The 20,405-nt window shown below is 38.4% G+C and overlaps 1 protein-coding gene and 1 pseudogene across 11 annotated transcripts in view; both read right to left on the reverse strand.

Moving 5' to 3' along the window:
• KIAA1841 (KIAA1841 ortholog) overlaps window positions 1–20,405 on the reverse strand; it is a 71,299-nt gene that overhangs the window by 10,655 nt on the left and 40,239 nt on the right. For 10 of the 11 annotated variants that reach the window (XM_021087516.1, XM_021087515.1, XM_021087512.1 and 7 more), the window contains 4 exons: window positions 11,440–11,585; window positions 10,615–10,714; window positions 8,763–8,795; window positions 7,293–7,392 (listed from right to left, as the gene is read on the reverse strand). In XM_021087516.1, coding sequence (XP_020943175.1) covers window positions 7,293–7,392; window positions 8,763–8,795; window positions 10,615–10,714; window positions 11,440–11,585 — 379 coding nt within the window. The remainder of the gene's footprint in view (window positions 1–7,292; window positions 7,393–8,762; window positions 8,796–10,614; window positions 10,715–11,439; window positions 11,586–20,405) is intronic. The other variant, XM_021087510.1, reaches the window with a different exon arrangement.
• Window positions 15,121–15,857, reverse strand: LOC100522989 (annotated as a pseudogene).

Below are 20,405 nucleotides of genomic sequence, written 5' to 3' on the forward strand. Positions count from 1 at the left end.
AGGGCATTCCTGTAGTCAACAGTCTCAATTTATTCTGGCTGACAGTTTAGCAGAGGACAGAAAGGCAGAAAATAGGGAGGGGGAAAAGGTATTTCTCTAAAGACAATGTTTGAAGGTAAGAATAATACATTGAATCACTGTTTCCCAAATATCAATTATTTATGCATCATCTTCACACTTTTTGCTCTATCATTTAAAAAGGAAACTTTATATCATCATAAATGAAAAACCTATAAAATGTGCTATATAAAAGATAACTTTGAAGACAACAGAATAAAAACAAAACAACATCAATAATCGAGATAAATTTATTTGCCTGCTGGCAAGCTTGAGCCCTTGACATGTGTCTCTCTTTGCTAAAGCAGGAGATTACTAAGAGTTATAATGCTGCTTTTTAAAAGCCATGATAAGGTGGGATGTATGATAATCACAATGTGAAAAGATTGGACAATTCCTTCCAAAAAACAATGATAACAGAACAAAAATATTAACAACCAACCATCCGTGGGTACTGGCAAATAATGAAGACAAAGTTCAATGTTTACATTTGAAAGATGCAAGAGGCAAGAACGGTCAGTTTGTGGCTTTCTTGTCTGAGGGCACGCCCCTACCCCCCCAGCTCGAGGAGGGAAATTACAGCCTTCAGTCCCAGGGAGATGATAGAGTTCAAAGCTTCAGAGAAGCTGGAAATTTAAAGGGAAAGATTTGGAAGCAGAAAGTCACAGATCTGAGATCAAAAATATGAGTATAAAGTCTGCCCAAATTCCTAGATGAGTGTGGAATGATACAAGCATATGGGAGACGCTAGGCAGCCCAGCTAAAAAGTCAAGCAGAGGAGTTCCTGCTGTGGCACAATGGGATCAGCAGCATCTTGGGAACGCTGGGTCGCAGGTTTGACCCCCTGCCCAGATCCAGCCGCTTAGGTAATGACTGTGGCTTGGACCTGATCCTTGGCCTGGGAACTCTAGCAGCTCAAATATGAAAAAAGAAAAGAAAAGAAAAGAAAAGGAAAGAAAAGAAAAGAAAAGGAAAGGAAAGAAAAGAAAAGTCAAGCAGAAACTAGGGTCAGGTGTTGACCCCTGCAAGACAGAACTGCTCTTTGTGGGATGTGGGGGTTTCTTGTGCCTTTGACTAAATGATTTCTCCCTGCCTTGAATTTCTGAGAGCCTATGTCTTACTTTTCCATTTTTGGCGGTCCCATGGCATATGGGGTTCCCAGGCCAGGGTTCAGATCTGAGCCATAGTTGACACTCAAGTTGCAACTGTGGTAATGCTCAACACACTGTGCTGGGGCCAGGGGATCAAATGCTTGTCCCAGCGCTCCCAAGACATCCCAATCCCACTGTGTCACAGTGGGAGTTCCTGAGAGCAGAAGTCTTATTGGCTTGACGTCTTTATTAGCTTGAGGTATCAGAGGTCAAACATCAGACTGGAAAAATAACTAGAAATCCAGAGGGGCCCCCTAGAGCAAGGAAACCACTAAGCAGGTGTGAGCCTCCAAATCTGAATAAAAATTCTGTCCAAATCCTTGGCTAATGACAAAACTACACAGGCTGGTGTGGCCCTTGGTGGCGGTGGTGGTTGTGGGCCAAACTAAAGCAGCAGTAGCAGTGAGCTGCCAAACAAAGCTGTGCAGAGACACCACCCACTGCATACTGGGGTGGGGGGGAGGGAGTTGGGGGGGAACGACAGATTCTGCAGTTTGGTTCTTGTAAGCAATTAACTTGAACTGAACAAAAACCCAACAATTCTCAGAAGAACAAAACATTTCAGAGTTGTACAAAGATAATCTACAATGCCCAATTTTCACCCAAAAGTTATGAGATAAAGAAAGTGAAACATAGGACCCACTCAGAAAAGAAACAATAAAAACTGATTCTGAGAGGGTTAGCATGTTGGACTTGGGAGAAAATAACTTCAAAGAAACTATTATAAATATGTTCAAAGGAAAAATGGTAGTATTGCTAAAGCACATAGAGAATCTTAACAGAGAAATGTAAACTCTAAAAGAAGAACTGGGGGAAATTCTAGAGCCAGAGAATCTTAACAGAGAAATGCAAACTCTAAAAGAAGAACTGGGGGAAATTCTAGAGCCGAGAAGCACACTAACTGAAATGAATAAATGTACTAGATAGGCTCAAGAGAAAATCTGAAATGGCAGACAAGTGAATGAGTGAACATGAAGTTAAGCACTGGAAATTATTCAATTAAAAAAATAGAGAGATGACTGAAGAAGAAAAAAAAAAACCCTCAGCCTTAAAGAACTGTGGGATAACATCACAGGCCTAACATACGTGTATTGGAGCTCCAGAAAATGAATAGAAAGGAGTAGAAAAAAATGCTTAAAGAAATAATGACTGTAAGATACCCCAAATGTTATTAAAAACATTAATTTACAGATTCAAGAAGCTCAACACATCTCAACTAAGATAAACACAAAGAAAACACCTCTAGGCATATCACAGTCAAGCTTCTAAAATATAAAAAGAAAATTTTGAAAGCAACAAGATTAAAAGGGCACATTACACAATTTTATCACAATGACTGACCTTCTTATCAGAGACAACGGAGGCCAGAAGACAATGAAAGGTGCTTAAAGAAAAAAATTGGTTTTTTTTTTTTTGTCTTTTTGTCATTTCTTGGGCCGCTCCCGCGGCATATGGAGGTTCCCAGGCTAGGGGTCTAATGGGAGCTGTAGCCGCCGGCCTACGCCAGAGCCACAGCTACGCAGGATCCGAGCCGCGTCTGCAACCTACACCACAGCTCACGGCAACGCCGGGATCATTAACCCACTGAACGAGGCCAGGGATCGAACCCGCAACCTCACGGTTCCTAGTTGGATTCGTTAACCACTGCGCCACGATGGGAACTCCGAAAAAAATAATTGTTAACCAAGAATTCTGTATGGAGAAAACTGTACTTCAAAAACAAAAGTGAAATAAAGACATTTTCAGATAAATTAAAAACAAGAAGAATTCACTACTATACCTGCACTATAGGAAATAATGAAAGAAGCCCTTCAGAGTGAAAGAAAATAACATCAGATGATACAAAGAAAAATAGTAAACATGGGTAAATATAAAAGACTAAAATGTATACTTTTTTCTTGTTTTCTTCTCTAAATGACATACAACTGTTTAAAGCAAAAATCACATCACTGTTAATATATATGACAATGATAGCATAAAGAAGCGGAGGTAAGTAAAACAATAACATTATTTTAAGGTTCTTATATTTTATCTGGAACTTTAAGTAGATTGAGACAGGTTAAAGAGGTATGCTGTAATCTTTAGATCAAATGCAAAGAAATATAACTAAATAAGATACTAAAATTATTTTCTTAGCACAAAAAAAAAGCAGGAAAGGGAAAACAGAAACAAAATATCTGAGAATATAAATGGAATAAGTGTTCCTATCAAAATACAGAGACTGTCAAACTGGATAAAAGAGCTATTTCTAACAATATGATATCTACAAGATATGCACTTTAAATCAAAAAAACACGAAGAGGTTGAAAATAAAAGTATAGAAAAAAGATATGTCATCCAAATGGTAAATGGAAGAAATCTGGAGCAGATTATGTGAATATTAAACAAAACAGACTTTAAGATAAGCAGTTTTACTTTGGACGAAGAGGGATATACCATGATAAAAAGTCAATTAATTATAAATGTATACGTCCTTAATCATAAAGAGCTAACATACACAAAGCAAAAACTGAGATTGATAGGAAAAATACATAAATAATTATAACAAGATTACAGCACTAGTATCTTACTAATTGACACAACAAGTAGGCAGAAAATGAGCATGATTACAGAAGGCTTGTATCAGAACAATCAAACCACCTTGACCCTACATTTACAGACCACTCCACCAATAACAGCAGATTCACATTCTTTTCATGCATATCTGGAATATGTCTCAATAAATTTACAGTGTGATACCACAAACAAACAGTACATTTTCTCACCATGATGGAATTAAATTAGAAATCTATAACTGGGAGTTCCCGCTGTGGCGCAGAGGAAACAAATCTGACTAAGAACCATGAGCTTGTGGGTTCGATCTCTGGCCCCACTCAGTGGGTTAAGGAACTGGATTGCCATGAGCTGTGGTGTAGGTTGCAGACGTGGCTCGGACCTGACGTTGCTGTGGCTCTGGCGTAGGCCGGCAGCAACAGCTCTGATTGGACCCCTAGCCTGGGAACCTTCATATGCTGCGGGTGTGGCCCTGAAAAGAAAAAAAAAAAAAGAAAGAAAGAAACCTATAATTGAAAAGAATACAGAAGAATCTGAAAATATTTAGAAATTAAACACCTTACTAAAAAATGCGTGGGTCAAAGACAAAATCATGAGGGAAATTTGAAAATATTTTTGTATTGGATATGAAACAAGATATATGAAAATCTGTGGGAAATACTTAAAAGCAGTGTTTAGAGTGAAACTTATAGCTTTAAATTCTTACATTAGAAAAAAGGGTAAGTAAAAAAATATGATGCAAGTTTCTACCTTAAGAAGCTAAAAAAAAAAAAGAAATTAAGCCTAAAGTAATTACAAGCAAGGAAACACTAAATATAAGAATGAAAATCAATGAAATATGAAACAGACAAGCTATAGAGAAAGTCAATGAAATCTAAAGCTGGTTCCTGAAAAGAGCAATAAAACTAATAAACTTCTAGCTAAATTGATTAAGAAAGAGATAAAACACAAATTATCAATATCAGTAATGCAAGAGGGACCTCACTAGAGATCTTTCATGTAGGAAAGGATAATAAGAAGATACCACAAGGAGTTTCCTGATGGCTCAGTGGGTTAAGGATCCAATGTTGTCATTGCTATGGCGAGGGTTTAAGCCCTGGTCTGGAACTTCTTCATGTGCAGGCAAAGTCAAAAATCAAAAAACAGGAGTTCCCATCGTGGCGCAGTGGTTAACAAATCCGAATAGGAACCATGAGGTTGCGGGTTCGGTCCCTGCCCTTGCTCAGTGGGCGTTGCCATGAGCTGTGGTGTAGGTTGCAGACGCGGCTCGGATCCCGCGTTGCTGTGGCTCTGGCATAGGCCAGTGGCTACAGCTCTGATTCAAGCCCTGGCCTGGGAACCTCCATATGCCACAGGAGCGGCCCAAAGAAATAGCAAAAAGACAAAAAAAAAAAAAAAAAAAAAAAAAAAAAAAAATCAAAAAACAAAAAAGCTATAGCAATCACAGAAGTATGTGAAAAAAGAAAAGGAATACCATGAGCAACTTTATGCCAATAAATGTGACAACTAGGATAAAATGGACCATTCCTTGAAAGACAAAAATTGTCAAAACAGATTAAAGAAGAAATAGAAAACTTGAATAGCACCATATTAAAGATATAATTAAGAACCTTCCTATAAAGAAAACCCCAGGCCCAGATGACTTCGCTATTGAATCTCATCATACATTTATGGTAGAAAGAATACAAATACTATACAATGGAGTTCCCCGGTGTGGCTCAGTGGTTAACAAAAACGACTAGGAACCATGAGATGGCAGGTTCAATCCCTGGGTTGAGGATCCAGCGTTGCCATGAGCTGTGGTATAGGTCGCAGACGCGGCTCGGATCCTGCGTTGCTGTGGCTGTGGTGTAGGCTGGTGGCTACAGCTCCGATTCGACCCCTAGCCTGGGAACCTCCATATGCCGCAGGAGCAGCCCTAGAAATGGCAAAAAGACAAAAAAAAAAAAAAAAAAAAAAAAAAAAAAAAAAAAACCCCAATACTATACAAATTCTTTCAGAAAAGAGAAGTCAACACTTTTCAACTCATTTTATGAGGTTAGTATTAACCTGATATCAAAACTTGAACACATCACAAGAAAATTATAGACAAACAAAACAAAATGAACACAACAAAATCTTTAACTAAATACGAGCAAGTAAAATACAGCACATAAAAAGAAAAACACCTCATGACCAAGTGGAGTTTACCTTAGAAGACTGATGTAACATTCAAAAAATCAATCTAATTCATCATTTTGAAATAATAATGGAGAAAAACTATATTATCATCTTAATAGATGGAGAAAAAGCATTTGACAAAAATCAACACCCATTCACTGTAATAACTTGGCAAATCAGAAATAGAAAACAATGTCCTCCACCCGAAAAAGGGCATTATGAGAAACCATCAACTAACATTACATACTCAATTGCTAAATATTGCATGCTTTTCTCTAAGATAAGGAAGGAGGCAAGAATGTCTGTTCCTGACACCTTTTTTTTTTTTTGGCTGCACCTGCGGCATGTGGAAGTTCCTGGGCAAGGGATCAAACCTGTGCTGCAGTTGCAGCCTGTGCCACAGCTGTAGCCAAAAAAAGAAAACCAGTTATGCCATAAGGGAACCTTCTCACCACTTCTATTCAACTTTACATCCTAACCATTGCTTGAAGGCAAGATAAAGAGATTAAAGACATACTATTGGAAAGGAATCTAATAGGTAAAGAAAAATTAAGTCAGTTTAGCCATGGTCAAAGGATACAAAGATCAGTATTTCAATATTACCATTAATGAACAATTGGAAAAATTTAAAAACCTACTTCCATTTATAAAAGCTTAAGAAAAAACTTAGGAATACATTTAACAAAAGATGTTCAACATCTGCATAGTTAAACTACAGAACATTATTGAGAGACATTAAAGAAGACTTAAATGGAGAGAGAGTCTGTGTTCATGGGATTGGAAGACTTGTCATTGTTTAAAAAAACCCAAAAAACCAATATACAGGTTCAACACAATCCCAATAAAAATACCAGGAATATTTTTGAGAAATAGTCACACTCAATCTAAAAGGCACAGGAAAAGCAAAGCACCTAGAGATAAACCAAAATAAACTAAAACAAAAGAATAATTTTGGAGGACTCACACCACTCGACTTCAAAACAAAACATATGGATTTGCACCCAAAAATATATAAAGAACTCTTACAATTCATTAAGGCAAACAATCAATTAAAAACCTGGCAAAAGATTTAAAAAGATACTTAACAAAAAATATATACCAATGGCCAAAAAGAACATGAAAAGATGCCTAGAACTATATACCCACTAGAATGGCTAACGTTAAAAAAATAATAATAATACCAAGTACTCTGGGTTAGTATCAGGGTTAGGCAATCTTGATGAATCTGGAGGAGTTTGGCCTCCTTTATGTTCTTTCCATGTTGTAACCTACCATATAGACATATAAAGCCAATTCCTCATCCTTTGAATTGAAGCCTTCAGAATACAACCATTCATAAAAATGAGACGATTTTAACTTAGAAATCCATACTTTGTTTCTTGGATACTTCTTCTTCATCTCCAACCTCATCTTCAGTGACCTCAGATCCGGTAGTATATTCTTCTTCTTCTGAAAACAATGACTGTTGTTTCTGAATTAAAAAAAAAAAAAACACATCCTACTAAAACTTTAAATTATCACATCACCAATAAACTCTAACATATTTATCTAAATTTATTTTGGATGAATGAGCCAAACAAGAACTGAAAAAATGACTACTGCCTAAGCACAACATTCAGGAAACGGATGTAAGAATTCCTACATTTAGGACAGGATCACATTACATAAAATATTTAAAAAATTTGGAGTTAAAAAAAAAAAAATTGGAGTTCCTATCGTGGTTCAGCAACATAGAACCCAACACAGTGTCTGTGAGGATATGGGTTCAATCCCTAGCCTTGCTCAGTTGGTTAAGGATCCAGCCTTGCACTGGCAGGTGCAGTTCCAATTCAACTCCTAGCCTAGGAACTTCCATATGCTGCAGTGTGGCCATAAAAAGAAAAAAAATTTTTTTTAAATTTATTTCCTTCATAGATTCTAGCAGAGTGATGGGCACACAACAGATACTTAGTATTTTCTGAATTGTACGTGTATCACTCAACAGGAAGTATCTTCCTTGATATTAAGATTAAATTAAAACAAAATAATTGTCGATATTAACACAGTCTCATAAATAGGCACGTGTACATTCTTTGGGTGGATGTGGCCCTGGATTACTTAAGGTATCTGCATCAAGTTTCCTGCATCTATCCACCCTCCTATCTGTTATCAGTGATCCAAATTCCTGTCCCATTCTTGTAAATACTAGTGGCAGGTGGGATAGTAATGGCAAATAGGTTAAAAAAAAAAAAAAAATCGGAGTTCCTGTCGTGGCGCAGTGGTTAACGAATCCGACTAGGAACCATGAGGTTGCGGGTTTGGTCCCTGACCTTGCTCAGTGGGTTAACGATCCGGCGTTGCCGTGAGCTGTGGTGTAGGTTACAGACGTGGCTCGGATCCCTTTGCGTTGATGTGGCTCTGGCATAGGCCGGTGGCTATAGCTCCGATTCAACCCCTGGCCTGGGAACCTCCATATGCCGCAGGAGCGGCCCAAGAAATAGCAACAACAACAACAACAACAAAAGACAAAAAAAAAAAAAAAAAAAAAAAAAAAAATCAATCAGCTAAATTGAGAACTTCATAGATCTGCTGCTTTGTTCAATGTCTTAAATGTGACTTAAAAGTGACTTTTAAAAAAATCATTTAAGAGGATTTATGGATCATGCAGCCAGATAATGGAGTATTTGTCTGTTTTACATAATGACATTTTTAGTAAGTGTAAAATTATAAAAGCTAAAAAGCATGATATAAGCATTTAACATTTAATAACTGTAAAATAAGATACTGATAAGATTCTATTAAGCTAAACTTTGATTTAGGAAGAAAGAGATTCATGAAAGTGGAATATAGTTGCTTACTTACCAGCTGCAGAGTCCAGTTTTTCAGTGACAAGAACTATAAAAAAGACAAAAAAAAAACAAAACAGCGATTAATATATCTGCATCTACCCAGATTGCAGCTACTTATTTTTATATAGATATTGTGGAAGAGTTAGAAAAAGCTGCAAGTATGGAACCACTCCATGCTGAAACATAATTTTAAACTATCTGAAAGTGATATATTACAATCTTTTATATGCCTTGCCTAGATGACGATGTAGTATGTTTACAAAAAAGAAAAAAAAACCCCATTTCAAGTATCATTTCCAAAGGACAAGTAAATCACATGTAGATAATATAATTGTAGTCATATTTTGAATTATTTCCATCACTTTTTAATGTTCATATTTTACTATAAATTAAGGAACCAGATGATATATATACGGATATTTAAGACATCTAATTTGCTATTTTGTATATAATTTATAAATACATGTTAATAAATATACACTTACTGGAGTTCCCATCATGGCACAGTGGAAACAAATCCAACTAGGAACCATGAGGTTGCAGGTTGGATCCCTGGCCTCTCTCAGGGGGTTAAGGATCCTACGTTGCTGTGAGCTGTGGTGTAGGTCACAAACTCGGCTCAGATCATGCTTTGCTGTGAGCTGTGGTGTGGGCTGGCAGCTACAGCTCCGACTGGATCTCTAGCCTGGGAACCTCCATATGCCGTGGGTGCAGCTTAAAAGAACAAAAGACAACAAATAAATAAATAAATAAATAAATAAACACTTATAGCCATCTAGAATTTTAAACACATTTTACATGAATATTTCACCTTCTCAAGGAAAGGCTGCTTCAACCAACATAAAGACAGGAAATTCATAGGCAAACAGAGACTCACTGCTGTCAGTAACAGGAATCAAAGCTTTCTGGTCATCTTAAAAATACCTCAGTTTAGAGTTTCCTGGTGGTTCAGTGGGTTAAGACCTGGTGTTGTCACTGCTGTGGCTCAGGTCGCTGCTGTGGCACGGTTTGATCCCCGGCTCTGGGAACTTCTGCATGCAGAAGGCAAGGCAAACAAAGAAACAAACAAAAAACCCCTCAGCTTTGAAACCTTGGAAAAACTAAATGTATTACTGATTACAATTAACAAAAAGAATTTCATACAAAATAGTTTATGGGACTGGAAGATAAAATATCCTATACTATCTTCATTCCTCAAATAATTTGTCCATAATAAATCCTGAAGACTATATATTTTTTCCCTTGAATTTAAGTTAATTATTAATTCTCTAAGGGCAAGGAATGTATCCTATCACGCTTATAGTCCTGTTCATATAGCATTATTAGGATAGTTAGGAAATGCGTATTTTTCAATTTTTTCAATATTTTCAATTTCAATTTAAACCAATCAGGTTTCTGTCAAAGATTAAATGTCATCAATTGTTTTTATAAATAAAGAATAAAGGAAAGAGACTTATGGCATTGAGTGCCCCCAGTTTTTTTTTTTTTTTTTTTTTTTAGGGCTGCACCTGCAGCATATGGAGGTTCCCAGGCTAGGGGTCTAATCGGAGCTACAGCTGCCAGTCTGTAACAACCACAGCAATGCCAGATCCGAGCCCTGTCTGTGACCCACACCACAGCTCATGGCAATGGTGGATCCTTAACCCACTGAGCGAGGCTAGGGATCAAACTCTAAACCTCTTGGGTCCTAGATGGATTCATTTCCATTGCGCCATGACAGGAACTCCTATAAAATTACTTTTAATAAATTAAATTCATTAAATACCCAATACATTTTATTAAATAAAATGTAAATATAAATTAAATAAAAATATATTTATATTCACAAAACTTTTTATAAAGAATAAAGGCAACAAGCTACTTACAGCATTGAGCTCCCCACTCTTGGGGCCCCATGGTGTATTTGGCTCCAGTAAAACATCACAATCTAGACTCTTTTCATCACAGGGACCACCCCCAGAATCACTTGAAAGAAAAAGACATTTTATGGAGAAGTGCTCGATTTAAGAATTTAAATATTTTTATTGCAAATATTTTATAAATTGCTCTTCAGAAATATAGTTCTTGAGTATAAAGTATGCCACCTCAATGTTTACATTTCTTAATGCATCTAGTGATCCTCCTTGTAGAAGCCACTGCACATTGAAGGAAGCTCCACTGCAAAGCATCATACCTACCAAGTGGTGAAACAGGCTATGATGGTTTCTGAAAATAGCCTCTATTAGAGGGTCCTCCGGCCCCCAGCCCAATAGCCTGCTGCAATTGAAAAATGATGGTAGTGAATTCAGAAATTACTGAATCCAAGGGTTCAAAAGTATGCAAAGATAATCTCAACCATGAGTTTTTTTTTCTAGTTCTATCAATCAAACTAAAATGGGCTGAAGTTACTTGGAAAAGTGTTAAAAACTCTCTGAAGTTGAATGGCGGGCCCTACGCTTTGGAATCACCAGGAACTCCTTCTATTAGTTTTTCCTCCCCCTGGATCACCAATATTTTGAGGTGTTTTTTTCTATCAAATATATGCCTGCTTGCTATTATTGTAAGGTGACATATAATTTCAGCTATGCTCTCTGAAATAACGTACACTCGGGGACTGCCATTACAGATTTGGGGAGGCACTAGCAGATAGAGGATTCTAGGATGAGAAACACGGAATAAAAAGCAGCAGTAGGGTGCTTCCCCCACCTCACCTAACTGTATCTTTAGCAAAAGGCACAAGAATGACATCTTTGTGTTTGTGCAGATCATCCAGTATTCTAGCAGTCGGACAGGACAGCAAATCTTCACCTTCACTGTGATCGCGAAGAGCAACCGTGTGGTCCTTTACTTTACAACCCTGTCATGTAAGAAACTAAATTTGAGAGGTTGGTTCATTACAGAAATATTCCTTTAAAGATGACTGGATGTTTCTGTTCTTCTTTGCCCAGGAATACCATCCTATCAACGATTTTTCAAATTTTCTCAAGAAAAACAATACTTATATAGAAGAGAACGTGAAATATAAAGGTATACCTTAACAAATATCGATGTAACACCATCCACACCAAAAAAACAGAATATTGCCAATATCCAGGAATCCCCATGGGCCCATTCCCAATCATACTTGCCTTCTCCTCTATTTTGATTTCATGGTACTTACTTCCTTGCTTTTATCCTTTTACCCTTAAGAATGCATCCCTAAACTACCAGAGTTTAGTTTTGCCTCATTTGTTTTATTAAATACTATGTTTTCATGATTCAACCATGTTATTGCATGTAACCACTATTTGTTTTAATGTATAGTGTTCTATTTGCATGGATAATCACAATTTGCTTATCTTTTCTACAGTTAGTGAATGGGTTGTTTCCGGTCTGGAGCTATTACAAGTAATACTGTTAGGAACACTCTTTTATATGTTCCCTGATGCACAAGTGCTCACATGTGCCAAATTATATAACCACCAACAGTGGAGGAGAGTTCTCATTACTCTACATTCTAACACTTGGTGAGACTTTTTAACTTGTCATTCTGGTGATCGTGTGTGCAGTGGTACCTCACTGTGGTTTTAGTTTGCATTTCTCCAATTACTAAGGAGGCTGACTTCCTTTTCATGTTTTCTGAACAACAAGGAACTTTGCGTGAAGTTCCTATTGTCTTATTATTGATTTGTACCCGAGTTAAAAAAAAATCTTAATATGAATCTTTCGTAAGATAAGCTGCTAACACCTGGTCCCACCTGTGAGTTTGTCTCCTGAGTTCCAATTTATTTTACTTAGTACACTTGAATTTAAAATCCCTTCCCTGGGGATTTCAGGTGACACAGTAGGTTAAGGATTGGCATTGTCACGGTTGCAGCTCATGTCTTTCTGTGGCGTGGGTGGATTGAATTCCTGGCCCAGGAACTTCCACATGCCAGGAGTATGGCCAAAAAATAAAAAAATTAAAGTAAAATCCCTTCCTTTATGGTATTATCTTTTAATAGCTCTACTAGTTTTTGTTTCACATACAGGCTTTGGGGGGGAATAGTTTGAGCTATTTTCCCCCCATTTTAAGATCCCAATGTCCTAGTACCTCTTACTGGGAAGTCTATCCTTTGCCCACTGGCCTATAACAGCATCTTTGTCAGTCAGCATCTGTGGGGGATTGGTTGCAGGAGTCCCCATGTATACTAAAATCTGCAGATGCTCAAGTCCCATATTCAGCATTCTATATCCAAATATTCAACCAACCATAGATCATGTAGTGCTGCATGTATTTATTTTAAAAAATCTATGTGTAAGTAGATTCATGCATTTCAAATCACTGTTGTTCAAGGGTCAACTGTATTTCATTCTCTTCTACTGGTCCATCTGTTCAAACGTCATCAGTATCACCCTGTCTTTTTTCTTTTTTTGGCTGCAGTGTGCAGTAGCTTGATGTGTGATCTTGGTTCCCAGACCAGGGATTTTGAATACAGGCCACAGTGGTGAAAGTGCTGAATCTTAGCCACTAGAACACCAGGGAACTCCCCACCCTGTCTTAATCACCAAAGGCTCGTTTCTTTGGTCTTCATTCCTTCCTGTATCTTGAGACCATCCACTAGTATGCCCTTTTTAAAGCAGTTTGCTGGTTGCAAATTCCTACAATTTTTCTTTGCCTAAATACATCTTTATTTTGCCTTCATTCTTAAAGGATATTTAAGGAAGACAGGATTCTAGATTATTAACTGTTCTGATACACTAAAGACCCAGTGGACTATACCCTAGCTTCTGTTGCTATTGCTGAAACATAAACTCTAATTACTGATGTTTTGAAGGAATTTTACATTATTCTCCTCTGGCTGCTTTGAAAATGCCCTGTTTTTTCTTTCTTTCTTTCTTTCTTTCTTTCTCTTTCTTTCTTTCTCTCTCTTTCTTTCTTTCTGCAATTCCACTATGAAATATGTAGGTATGGATTTTTTTTCTGAAAGAAATTATTTTTTTAATTAAACATTTTTTCCAGTTTTATTTAAATATAATCAACACACAGCACTGTATAAGTTTAAGGAATACAGCATACTGCTTAACAATGTTCACATATAACACATAATAGTGTTAGTTATATTTATCATGTTGTACATTATAGGATTTCTTATCTTACTGGGGTCAATGAAATTCCTGGATCTATAAATCAGTGTCTCTCAATTCTGAAATATCTTAGCCATTATCTCTTCAAATTTTGCCTCTGATACATTTTCTTTCTCTTCTAATGGGAAACCCCTCTAAAAAGTTAAACCTTCTTGCACACAAAAAAACGAATACTGTATGCTTCCACAGTAGAGGTAGTGTAGTCAGAGACAGAAAGTAGAATGGTGGTTTCTAGGAGGCATGGGGAATTTTTGATGATGTACAGAGCTTCAGCTTTGCAAGAGGAAAGCGTTCTGGAGGTAGGTTGCACAACAGGAATATATTCAACATTACTGACGAATACATTTAAAAAAAAACGGTTATGGCAAATTTTGTTTCTTTTACAATTTTAAAAATAGAAGACATACATTCTCTGGGTCTCTTATATTTCTCATAATTTTGTCTGTGCTTCATTATGGATAGTTTCTTCTAACTTTTATCTTTTGCTAATCCTTCAGCTACATTTAACTTGCTATTAAATTTGCCAATGATCTTAAACTTGTTACTATATTTTTCAGTTCTAGCACTTGTTTTTATTTAAATTGTCACTTTTTAAAAATTCTACTGGAGTAAATTTATAATAATGTGTTAGTTTCAGGTGTATAGCAAAGTGAATCAGTTATACATATATCCATTCTTTTCCAGACTGTTTTCCCATATAGGTTATTATAGAATATTGACTAGCGTTTTCTGTGCTACACAGTAAGCCCCTGTTGGTTATCTATTTCACATATGGTAGTGTGTGTATGTTAATCCCAAATTCCTAATTTATCCTTTCCTCCTACATTTCCCCTTTGGTAACCATTAATTTGCTCTTGAAATCCATGAGTCTTTTTCTGTTTTGTAAATAAGTTCGTCTGTATCATTTAAAAAATTAGATTCCACATACAAGTGACATGATATACTTGTCCTTCTGTCTGACTTACTTCACTTAATATGATAATATCTAGGTCCATCCATGTTGCTTTTGCAAAGGGCATTATTTTGTTCTTTCTTAAGGCTGAGTACTATTCCGTTGTATGTATGTACCACATCTGCTTTTCCCATTCCTCTGCTGATGGACGTTTAGGTTGCTTCCATATCTTGGCTACTGCAAACAGGGCTGCAATCAACATTGGGGTGCATGTATCTTTTCGAATTATGGTTTTCTTCAGATATATGCCCAGGAGTGGAAATGCTGGATCAAATGGTAGTTCTATTTTTAGGTTTTCTTTTCTTTATTTTTTTATTTTATTTTATTTTTTTTATTTTTTTTAGAGTGTGACAGATGTCTTTTATTGGTCTGACCAGGTGACTGGCTGCAGGCCCAGGCAGGGCTCCCCTATCTGTCCCGGCTCCCATCTTCCCACTCCTGGGAGTTCCTGACTCGCCCCCAGGGAAGAGGGGTGGCAGACAGAGCCAGGATAAAAATACAGTGATGGGATCTGAAAGGGGCTCCAAATGGTGCAGAAAACCTAGGGTTACCAGACCATCCAGATAATAAAACGTCCATCAGGCAGCGCAGACACAGTTTCCCTGTACAAGCCCCTCTGCCCTTGCCAGGAATGGCAGGGGTCAGGAGGAAGCACCTCCCCTAGAGGCTGCCTACTGTGCCCTCCGTGGCATCAGCATCTCCCGGATATTGTCCTCAGCTTCCTTCACACTCCGCTCCAGGTAGGATTTTTTCTGTTCCAATTCTTTAATTTTTTCTTCTGCTATTTTCTGTTTCTCTAACAGCTGATTATGAATTGCCTCCTTGGATTGAAGAATAAACATTCTTCCTACACCTTCATACATGTTGGTCTCATCTACCAAAGTCATAATCTCTGTATCTGTAAGATGTGCATGCTTTTTTGTCCTGTTGAGCTGTTCAATCTGTATGTCTGCAAGCTTCACCTTCTGTTGAGTGTCAATAACTTTAGCTTGAAGCTCTGTGAAGGCCTTCTTCAACTCCAGATCCACGGGAGCCGCCATCTTGATTCACTCTCAGGTTTTCTTTTCTTTTCTTTTTTTTGAGCTTTACTTTTTTTTACACTTCTAAAACAACTTCTTAAAATGTAAGCCAAACCAAGTCGTTTAATACGGTGCAATAATTAACAATTCTGTCATTTGTTTTTGCATACAAGATTTCAGAAATGTAGGAAATCCATGACAAATAACAGTAATAAAGTTTAATGACGTCGCCTAATTCTTTTTTGGCTGCACCCATAGCACATGGAAGTTCCTGAGCCAGGGTTCGAATACGAGCTGCAGCTGCAACCTATGCTAAAGCTATGGCAACACTGGGTCCTTAACCCACTGTACCAGGCCAGGGATTGAACCCAAACTATCTCAGAGATAAACACCAGATCCTTAACTGCTACACCATAGAACTCCCCTAAATTTTTGATTATTTTGTCTTTTGAGGGCCACACGTGTGGCATATGTAAGTTCCCAGGCTCGGGGCTGAATCAGAGCTGCAGCTGCAGCTGCTGGCCTATGCCACAGGCACAGCAATGCTAGATCCAAGCCATGTCTGTGACCTACACCACAGCTCATGGCAACACTGGATTCTTAACCCACTGAGTGAGGCTAGGGTGAGCCCGCATTCTCATGGATCCCTAGTTGGGTTCGTTACCACTAAGCCACAATGGGAGCTCTTCCCCTAAATTTTTTAAAAAGGAAAAATTTCTGGAATTCATGTTGTGGCGCAGCAGAAATGAATCCGACTAGGAAGCATGAGGTTTCTGGTTTGATCCCTGGCCTTGCTCAGTGGGTTAAGGATCTGGCATTGCCGTGAGCTGTGGTGTAGGTCGCAGATGTGGCTCAGATCTGGTATTGCTATGGCTCTGGCGTAGGCCGGCAGCTACAACTCTGATTAGACCCCAAACCTGCGAACCTCAATAAGACCCCCCCCCAAAAAAAGGAAAAATTTCCATAGTTGAAATCCATTTTCTAAACAAATACAGTGTTGCATATGCTTAATATTCCAGACTGTTAACTTTATAAAGTGAAAGTCTAAGTTCCCACTGTAGCTCAGCAGATTAAGCATGTGACTAGTATCCATGAGGATGAATGTTTGATCTGTGTCCTCACTCAGTGGATTAAGGATCTGGTGATGCAGAGAACTACAGTGTAGGTCATTGCTGTGGCATAGGCCAGAGCTGCAGCTTGGATTCGACCCCTACCCTGGGAACTTCCATATGCATGTTGCCATTAAGAAACAAAATCAGTCAATCAATCAATCAATCAAGTGAAAGTTATCCATATATATAAACAAGGCCTCTTTTTCACTGATTTCCATCTCATTTAAATCTTTGGCTATTTCAGTCTTCAGATTTCACAGGTAAGGCTGAGTTTCTCAGATACAAATAAAATGTTTTTAAGTCCATGATATACTGTAGTACTGGGGAAACAAACACATCAAATACTTACAGGCTGCTATAATACTTTTCTTTTTTTTAGAAAAATGTCAAATGTAGGAGTTCCCATCATGGTTAACGAATCCGACTAGGAACCATGAGGTTGCGGGTTCGGTCCCTGCCCTTGCTCAGTGGGTTAACGATCTGGCATTGCCGTGAGCTGTGGTGTAGGTTGCAGATGTGGCTCGGATCCCGCGTTGCTGTGGCTCTGGTGTAGGCTGGCAGCTACAGTTCCGATTCGACCCCTAGCCTGGGAACCTTCATATGCCACAGGAGTGGCCCAAGAAACAGCAAAAAAAAAAAAAAAAAAAGAAAGAAAGAAAAATGTCAAATGAGTATGGCCATCAAGACATATTCTTTCTTGAATTTCCCTGATTTTTAAAAAAATGAGTCAATGACACTTTTTCTCTCTCATCTTTCCTCTCAATCTTGAAGTTGGAGGCAGGTCTTAGGTCAAAGGGTGAGGATTTCTGGGAGGTGGTGGGAGCATGAGCTCTGTGTGCAGGTCCACATTATGCTTTTCTTCTGTCCATGAGAAGCTGCTGCACATTGTCAATGAACTCAACAACATTTTCTTGGTGATGGGATTGGAGATGCTGTTGTACACAGCCTTGGAAGTGTTGTAGGCATTAGGCAAACTTTGGCTATTCTGTCTCATAAAGATCCAGCTGTTGTTCTTGAATTTGCATTCTACAATTTTGTCATACTGTTTTAGTTCTTCTGTCACCTTGATTTGTACAAAGGGTCTTTAATAACCTCCAACAGAGAGATAACTAAAGTTCTGAGGAAGTATCCTTCTCCTCTCATTCTTATTATTATTACTTTTTTTTTTTTTTGCTTTTTAGGGCCACACCCATGGCATATGGAGGTTCCCAGGCTAAGGGCTGAATTGGAGCTGTAGCTACCGGCCTACGCCACAGCCATGCAGGATCCCAGCCGCATCTGCAACCTATGCCGCAGCTCATGGCAACACCAGATCCTCAATCCACTGAGCAAGGCCAAGGATTGAACCCGCAACCTCGTGGCGGCTAGTCAGATTTGTTTCTGCTGTGCCATGACAAGAACTTCCCAGACTGGGAGGCTTCCATTTCAAAATATCATTACATCAAACAGGTTTATATTTACAGCAGTGTTCACTACAGCATTATTCATAATCTATTTTTAGAGTTTTTTGGGGCCACGCCCATGACATGCAGAAATTCCTTGGCCAGGGGTCAAATCCATGCAACAGCAGTGACAACACTGGATCCTTAACTGCTAGGCTACCAGCAGTTTTTTAAGGAACGTCCATACTGTGCTCCACAGTGTCTGCACAAATTTACATTCCCACCAACAGTGTAGGAGGATTCCCTTTCTCCACACCCTCTCCAGGATTTATTATTTGTAGACTTCTTGATGATGATCATTCTGACTGATGTGAAGTGATACCTTGCTGTAGTTTGATTTGCATTTCTCTAATAATTACTGATGCTGACCATCTTTTCATATTCTTTTTGGCCATCTATATGTTTTCTTTGGAGAAATGTCTATTTAGATCTTCTGCCCATTTTTTGATTAGGTTGTTTGTTTTTCTGATACAGAGCTGCATGAGATAGCTGTGTATTTTGGAGGATATTCCCTTGTTGGCTGCTTTGTTTGCAAAGGTTTTCTCCCATTGTGTGGGTTGTCTTTTCATTTTGTTTATGATTTCTTTTGCTGTGCAAAAGATTTTAAGTTTAACTAGGTCTCACTTATTTTTGTTTTTATTTTATTTTATCTTTTGTATTTTTAGGGGTGCACCCGTGATATATGGAAGTTCCCAGGCTAGGGGTTGAATCCGAGCTATAGCCACTGGTCTACACCACAGCCACAGCACCAGATCCCAGCTGCGTCTGTGACCTAAACCACAACTCATGGCAATGTTGGATCTTTAACCCACTGAGCAGGGCCTGGGATTGAACCTGCGTCCTCACGGATACTAGTCAGATTTGTTACTGCTGAGCCGCTACGGGAACTCCCCAAAACACAATTTTACTACTATCTGAAACCATCCTACTCTTCTCTCCTGTTACAATAGAGGGGCTTTCTTCCTGGCTTAATGGATATTGCCACACATACTTAATATTCCACCCTATTGGAATAGGTTTACTGTCTCCTTATAAACTTTATACTATCAATATCTCTTCCTCAATTAGACCTTTCTTATTGACTTTTAAAAAGGTCTCTCCTATCAAAACAGAAACAATAAATAACCTCATTTATTCATAATGATCCATCTCCTTTCTTTCTCAAATTTCCCCAAAGAGTTGATAATCACACTGTCTCCATTTGTTTTCCTTCTACTCACTCCTTGCTCATACTAACCTGGCTTCTAAGCTTAGCACTACACCAAAACAGTTCTTCACTCATATGAATTCCAGGTCACCAAAGCCAAAAGACACATTTCTTTCATTACTTTATTAGACCTCTTAGCACTGTTTTAGCATCGTGGACACACTTTCTCTAAATACTGCTCTCTTGACGTTCCTAACAATATTCTTGGTTTTCCTCCTATTGTTCTGTCTGCTCTTGATCACTCTCCTTTGCAGGCTCATGATTCTCTATTCAACCAACAGATGCTGGACTTTCTCTAGGCTCCATTGTAGGCCCTAGGCTCTTATGCTCACCTATAGCTGTTGGTTTCAATGATCACTTACTTGCAAGAAGACTTACAAAGCCTTCAGCCCAGCTACTCTCTGAGCACCACAATCCATATATCTAACACGCATTGCCTGGTTATCTTATAAAGCACCTCAGACTCAAAACGTCCTAACAGAACTCCTCTCCAGACGTGCTCCTTCTGTTGTTTCCCCATCAGCGAAGAGCACCACCATCTTCCCAGGAGCGCAAGCAAGAACCTGAGTCATCCCTGACTCCTCCTATTCCCTCTGTTGAAACGATCAATCAAATCAGCTCAGTTTTACCTCCTAAACACTGAATTCATTTATTTTTGTCTCCGCTACCCTAGTCTAAGTCACCATCATCTCTCTAACACGACTCTGATGGCTTCCTCTTGTACCTGGCTTCACTCCAAGCCATTCTCCACACACAACTGCTATCGTCAAAACCTGAAATAAAGAAAAAACTCAAGCACAGCCTCGGAGTTCCTGCCCCTGCATGGCCTGACACATACT

The sequence above is a fragment of the Sus scrofa genome, chromosome 3 (assembly GCF_000003025.6).
Source record: "Sus scrofa isolate TJ Tabasco breed Duroc chromosome 3, Sscrofa11.1, whole genome shotgun sequence".
Taxonomy (NCBI): Eukaryota; Metazoa; Chordata; class Mammalia; order Artiodactyla; family Suidae; genus Sus; species Sus scrofa.